General features: G+C 35.3%; 1 protein-coding gene across 1 annotated transcript in view; it reads left to right on the top strand.

The window, feature by feature from the left end:
* The first annotated feature begins 441 nt into the window (after window positions 1-441).
* Window positions 442-7,598, top strand: part of LOC129005642 (small glutamine-rich tetratricopeptide repeat-containing protein alpha-like) — a 29,900-nt gene continuing 22,743 nt past the window's right edge. The window contains exons 1-2 of the mRNA XM_054434602.1: window positions 442-568; window positions 4,919-5,134. Of these exons, the coding sequence (XP_054290577.1) occupies window positions 4,919-5,134 (216 nt within the window). The 5' untranslated portion in view covers window positions 442-568. The remainder of the gene's footprint in view (window positions 569-4,918; window positions 5,135-7,598) is intronic.

Below are 7,598 nucleotides of genomic sequence, written 5' to 3'. Positions count from 1 at the left end.
AAATACCTACTTTGTATGGTCGCCATTTCAAAGAAAATTATTAAAGTATTAAAAGTATTCAAGTATAACAAAAATACTCACTGCTATACCAACCTAGTTATAAGAAGCCATGTTATTGCTATGGTAAGAAAACTTACTGCTATACCAACCTAACAAAATCAGCGACTCGCTTTTAACAGACTTCTGCCATGGCAGTGCTACCTCCAGTTATAATTTTAGCTCAGTGGTTATCCCAGGAACTATTCCAAGGCCTTTTGTGCATGTGGAAGCAGAGTTGCACGTGGGTATAGAACGTTGAGTAAGACAGGACACAAGGATTGAACTGAAAGTCAGTGAAAGTGGATTATCGGAACCGGAACACTGGAATTGAACGGAACATGGAACTGACTGAAACACTGAAACCAGAAACTTTGAAACTGAATCAATTTTTCGATGAGAAAATAGAATTCAGTCTTCGTCTCTTACTCTTACTTAATTTTGCTAAATCAGCAATTATTCAAGTCGTTTTTAGTAATGGTGATTCTGTTTACTTATATCTAGATCTTTTGGTTCAAGTTTTATTTTATAAGTGAGTATTTAGATTAAGTATTATCTTATTATAATACTTCAAATGTTACCATAGCTTACTGCATGGCAACACATTAATGACAAACTAGGCTTAAACCTATTTTGGAATTTGAAATTATGGATGCGTCAACACCGATGAAGTCATATATCTTCTTACGTGGTGATTTATGAATTATTCCTTTCCTAATAACTTTACAATTTGAGTTAAAATATGGTTTAGGCTTGAGGTGGATTACTTTAATAACTTGAGGCCCATGGTAAGTTACCGGTATCTAAAAAGTATTAGCCTAACTTTAAACACCCTGGTCAAACATGGCGGCCTAATTTATACCGGATGACTAAGTTGTCCACCGGCAACCAGTTCTTGTTTAATCCTAATATGTTATATCATTGTTACTATTGATGACATCACCTTTTTAGCCACCTAAGTTAATACTGGAAAACTAGTCCCACCCTAGACCAGTGTCTAGGCCTAATCTCAATCAAATTTAGTCCCTGGGTAGGCTAGGACTAGGTCTAACTAGACTAAATAACTTTTGCTAAGTTTAGGCCCACATTTGCCTGAAGAGTTATTAGGCCTACAATTTTCAATATCTAACTTAGCCTATGTTAGTGTCAGCGAATTTGAGAGTTGCCAATGTCTGATCTAAACCCTGTTCAACATAGGTAGGCTACAAGCTCTCGGCCTACTACAATAGGCTATCTTCAGTTTAAAAGCCTATTGAGCTCCTTTCTAGCAATTAGCTATGATTGTGTTATGTTATGATTGGTTTTCTATTAAGTTTATACCCGTAAAGGGCCTTTCAACTAGAACTTCGATCAATCAACACTCATGTAGGCTACCTAACTTAATTGCCAATAACTTAAGAACCTCTTATAGGCCTAGGCCTTTGAATATTTATCGTAACTAAATTTTTACTTATTAGGTTCTATATGTGTTACGCAGCAGTTAAAACAAATATAAATTATTCAATAAGTTGGGCTAAGTTTATGTTTATTACTTCTAGACTTAACCCTTTGCACTCCGACCTCCTATTTTTTGGACGTTGTCCAAAAACTCCGTGGTCCGATCACTTACATCGGACGTCAGCAAAATGTCCTGAAAACTCCGACGTCCGAAATATCGGACATCAGTAGAATCGATCGTACTGGCTATAGGCTATAAATAGTCCAAACGCGCTAATATTATGACATAGGCTATTTGTTAGAAAGAGCTGTGAAATATTACTCTAGGCCAATGCCTTTTTTTCTTCATACGTAATGTAGCCGTAATTTTTGCTTGTCATCTTTTTTTTCGCGGTGTATGGCGCTGGCCGGCTGACGCAATCCAGCTGTCCTCCAGTTAGTGGGAGGTCGGTGTTTGTTTGCTGTTTGCATTGTTGTTGTTTAGGTACTGCTAACTTAATTTCTATTTACGGTTGGTTTTTTAGTACAATTTTAAGCTTTTATATATTTTAAGTTTATAATGCAAGATTCTGACAGTTCTGATGAAGATAGGCCTATTTATAATAACAGACGACAATCACAGGTTAGTGAAAATGCAATGTTCAGAAACGTAGTGGAATCTTGGTGTTGGTGTTTACGATGACTTGAGTGACATTTTTTTGGAAAACATATCAGATTCTGAAACCTCTGATTGTGAAAACGAAAGTAATGTTTTGTCAGGGTTTGATGATGATAGGCTACTGATGAAGACCCTGACTATGTTTTATCAGAGGAAGAGAAAGTTCAGATGAAGATGCTCAACCTACAAAATCTCTTGATAGAAATATGCCTCTTAGTAGGCCTAGTGACATAGCTGAAAGTATTGAGTTTGTAATTTAGAATTCAGGTAGGCCTAGTCCTAATTTAGCTTCAAATGGTAGGCCTAATCCCTCAACTAACCAATTGCATGATACCAATAATGTAGGTTTAGTCCTAAATGTCCTTGAAGAAAATGTAAATGAGTCTCTTTTGAACAATGAAGTAAATGTATATGCACCCTTTTTTAACTTGGATCTTCTTATTTGTATTTTAGGAATAGGAGTAGTAGGAATAGTAGTAATAGGAATTTCTTATTACATCTTCAATCGTAGCATGAACTGTATTCATGCTACGATTGAAGATGTAATAAGAAATTCCGAACGTTGCAAAACCCCTAACCCTGACCCTGATATTCCACCAGATATGGACCCTAATAAAGAAGAATGGGAACCTGTCCATGAAAGTGATGACCCTGGAATTGACCATAACATTTTATTTTCAAACAACCTGGTCCAAAGCACTGTCCTCCTCGTGATTGTGGACCGATTGATTATTTTTATTTATTTTTCACGGTTACAATCCTAAAAAAATTTGTAAGAGAAACAAGCAGGTATGCTAATCAGTACATCAAATCACATAGACATAATTTGACTCCTAATTCTAGAGCCCATAAATGGAGACCGGTAACACTAGCTGAAATGAAGGCATTTATTGCAGTAATTCAAATATGGACCTAAATAAGAAGAAACCGACAATTTAGAGCTAAGTTACTGGGCAACCTCTGACTCCCAATATACTCCCTGGTACGGAAAGATTTTTTGCCGATCTCGATTTGAAAGTAGGCCTATTATTCAATTTTTTCATATGGTAGACAATTCAAATTTGCCTAAAATTGGGTAGCCTGGATATGACCCATGTGCAAAGAAGCCCCCGCTAGAAGCCATCAACAGACTGTTTAGATTGCACTATACACCACACCGTGAGTTGTCGGTAGATGAAAGTTTAATCGGAACTAAATCAAGGCCTCAGTTGTTGCAATACCTCCCAAACAAACACCATCACAAATGGGGTGTAAAAATATGGATGCTGTGTGATTCCATTTCGGGGTATTGCCTTGCGTTTTACTGTTACAAGGGAATCAAAAGTACTGGGCAGAAAACCACTACAGAGAACCAAAAAACCTGCGATGTATTAAGTTATCGTATTAAATATCGATTAAGATTCAATGATATAGATTCAGTTCCGTATATCGTTTCCAAAATATATGTTTAATTCCAATGTAAACAAACATGGAATTGGGTAGTGATCTGTTTACAAATTGTATTGATATTTTAAATGTAAACATCGAGTTGAGTTACTTATGATTGGTTTACGTTTTTGAATATATAAAACTATCAATATTCAACCAAAAGCAGACTGGCAATATAACTTCACGTCCTTTAAGGTGAGAGATAGGCTATTCTCAAAGGTGATTCACAAGATTGTCAGATGTTAAACCACTTTTTATTGGCCTTTTTAAAACCATTTTAAGAGGTAGGGCTAAACATTTGGGATAAAATAAACAAGCAACTTCATCATTAATTTTTTATTGGTTTTTATTTAAACTTGTATCAGATGGTAGCCTACGATACAATTAGGCTAGTTCTGATTGTTTTCCTGTCTCTGCTCTGCTCCTCCTCGTCGTTAACAGCCAAGTATAGTACCCATTTCTACCGACTACTTTCCCATTCTTGCTGGGTAATTACCCATGAATTACCCTTTTACCCGTCTAATTATCCTTTCTCCCCTATGATTAACCATGTTTTATCTCCCCCACCTAAAATTCTTTAAGAAACTTGTCTTATTGATGTCCTAGAATAAATTAAAAGTGATTTTAGAACATCATTTAAGCTGGGGTCTGGGTCCTTAATAAGTACAGTGAAAACGATTAAGATAGCTGACAAAACGTGATCGGAAATGGTTGCAGTACTGCAACTAAGTTGACCCTTTGCACTTCAGCCAAAAATGTTGGTCCTAGCCAAAAATGCCGGTAATTTGCCGGATAGTACTAGCCACAAACTCCAGACATTTTTACTAATTTTTGTAAGCGTTTGGTAAAATTTATGTAGCACTAATGATTGTTGAAAACGCAAAATGAAATGAAAATGTCGGGAATATTCAAAAAGTAAATATATTCAACCTCATTCATTTTTACTAAAACATGTCATGCAATTAAGTCAATCAATCATGCAAACACAAGACAAAAAAACTATTTACAAACAGGAATTATTTGGCACATTTATGTTCGCTGTTGCAAACACCATGTTACCGCTTGGGGTTGGTTTTATTGAATTCCGGTTAATATTTAGGACAGGAATTGCTTTCCCCCCACTTATTATCCACCAAAACTTCATTTTATTAACTTTTTACACAATTTCACACTTTGGGAGTGTTTAAGCTGAGGTCTGGGTCCTAAATTTTTTGTAGGATTAAAAACCTTGTGACTTACGTCCGTTAAATTCTACAATGCTTGGAAACTGGAACTTTTAAAAGATGATCGATTTAAGTTTTCATGGTTTCCATGGTAAAAGTTTAGTCATAACTTAGGGTTTATTGTGTTTTGCTGTAGATGGCAGAAGCAACAGATGTGCGTAAACTGGTTTACGCTATAGTAAAGTTCCTGAAGTCGCAACTAAATGACGGTGGCCTGTCAGGAGAATGTGCAGAGGGGGTGGAAGTTGGAATTCAGTGTCTTGAGGCAGCTTATAACATTGATTCGTCAGAAACTTCTCTGGATGTGCCTTGTGGTCTCAAGCAAATATTTGACAAGTACCTAGCAGAAATTGTGAGTATTATAGGCTATTTAATAAAGAATTATTCCAATAATGTGTTTGGATGTTAAAGCTCATTTTATCAAACAGTAAATGAACTAGCTGTTTTACCATATCTAGAAATATATTTACTGTCCTTCAGTTAAATTATTGCTAGGTGATAATGATTACTAAACTAATGATTAGTAAACTTACAGTTAACCAAACTTATCAATTACATGATCTGCAAAGGTTCTCCTTAACCTTCCGTTGGGCGCATTGATTTTCAAACACCAAAGGGCGCTCACAGAAGTTACCTCCGGGAGTACAAAAACTATACATTGATGAGTAAAAACATTTTAATAGCAATAAAACTGTAATAAAAACATTTTTTATGAGTTATTAAGTTACACTATTACTTAAGTTGTAAATCAAACAGAAAATGTTATAATAAACATTAAAAATACTTAAGTGTTGTGGATAAAAAAGACTTGCTTTTTGAAACATATACAGTACTATCGTATATTAGGAAAAAAATTGTAATAGTGTATGACATAAAAACACGTATGGTCTAATGAAAATAATCATTTGTTACAAGGACAACTCATTGGATCAAAGCTCTTAGACAAAAATTGCATCAGTGTATGACATAAAATCACCTATGGTATTGTAAAAAAAAAAAATCATTTCATAAGGACAACTGACTTTGTCAAAGGTCTTACAAAAAATCGCAACAGTGTTTGAAATAAAACACCTAATATCTAATGAAAAAAAATCATTTGTTAGAAGGACTACCAAATGACTACCATTTTGTCAAAGCTTTTTCCTGAAAAAAAGTTCCCGAACAAACGCACCATTAGGTCTTTCCACTAAATGAGGTAACTTCCGTGATGCGCCCGTTCGAAGGTTAACCCTTTGAGCCCCAAGTGCCGATTTATCGGCATGTCAATATGGTGCTGAAAATGACACAGTGCCGATAAATCGGCACCCCAAGGTCATGAGCAGAAAGACAATATGCCGAAATATCGGCCATCTACTATTTTATATAGTACAGCACTATTTTAACGTATTTTGTGTATCAGAAAACGTCATTGCGTAGCCAAAGCATAAATAAAATATATTACAAGTAATATTTTGTCAATTTTTATTTTATATAGTACATATTATTGTTTCTAAAACGATATCGGCAGGCTGTGTCGTCTGTATCGCTCAGCTGTCTCATGAGTCAGCAACTCTGTTGATTTGTTGTTGTTTGTTATTTGAGTAACTGCCGGTGTTTGTTATTGTTTTGTTACGTGGATACCGTTATTTTTACTACAGATTTGTGTTGTTTGAAGTTTATTTCAAAAGTTTTATTATTCTTTTAGTGAATTTATCAAAACATCATAATGGTAATCAACTATGAACTTAGTTATCAACTATGAAACAACTATGAACTTGACGTAACTGCATAAGTATTTGGGTGCATGCTATAGCCCTTGCATGGACATGGAAACCTATTTTCATAACTAACTAACTAACTTAGGCCTAGTTCCTTTCTATAAGTTCTTTATCCTTTATTTCTTGCATGTTGACTGTTTTTATTTGTCTCAAATATGAGTAAAAAAAGAACTAGGGCAGAATCTCCTGTTAGTGAAAACACACTGTTGAATAATATTGAAGAAGCTGGTTTGAATGTGATTTCTGATTATAATAGTGACAATTCCGATGAAAGTAATAATATTCTAAGCAGTTCTGATACTGATTCTTCTTCAGATGTTGTTGATGACACGGATGATGATCCCACTTATGATCCAGTGAACAGTGATAGTAATGGTAGGCCTAGGCTTAGCTTCTTGTCAGAACGTAGGCCTAACTGGTCCTATCACTTATATTCAGGGCCGGTTTAACCCATATGCAAACTAAGCGGCCGCATATGGCGCCACGAAAAATTGGCGCCGTGGTGCCAACTGCCAATTTCTTTTTTTTAGTGAACAACGTAATTTTGTTTATTTTCGCTCAGAGTTAAAGTATTCAAAGCACCACAATAAAGGCATTTATTCTGTTTGTACCAACAGCATATGAAAAATGCGTAAATGTGTACAGCACTACAACTCAAGGACGTAATGCCATTTGTAGTTTCGATTTGTAGTGAGCTGACGCTCGGCAGTCGGCAGCGTACTACAGCGCGCGGCGCCTGTGGGTTTCATTTCATGACTCATGTTCTGAACCACATTCTGATGTTCTGAACCAGATTGATACCAACTCTGCAATTAAAGAATTTGCCAAGATCAAAGCTAGGAAAATTAATTTTTAACTGCTTAGAGCTTTTGAACTGTTCAAATTGATAATTTTGTATTCTCTTTTTGTCAAGGTAATAAATTTGGTTTTTCATGTTTTCTTCATGTTTAATGTGTTCAATTAAAAATTCCTCTCTTGTCATCTATCTACACCTGTTTTTCATTGTAATAGGCTTTAACTTATATCGTATCCAAGTTATCCTGTAATAGTATATTACGT

The sequence above is a fragment of the Macrosteles quadrilineatus genome, unplaced genomic scaffold (assembly GCF_028750875.1).
Source record: "Macrosteles quadrilineatus isolate MER2022 unplaced genomic scaffold, UCM_ALF_1.0 Scaffold_28__1_contigs__length_1566739, whole genome shotgun sequence".
Classification (NCBI taxonomy): Eukaryota; Metazoa; Arthropoda; class Insecta; order Hemiptera; family Cicadellidae; genus Macrosteles; species Macrosteles quadrilineatus.
The sequence above is the reverse complement of the archived record's forward strand: the minus strand, read 5'-3'. Positions and strand labels throughout refer to the sequence as shown.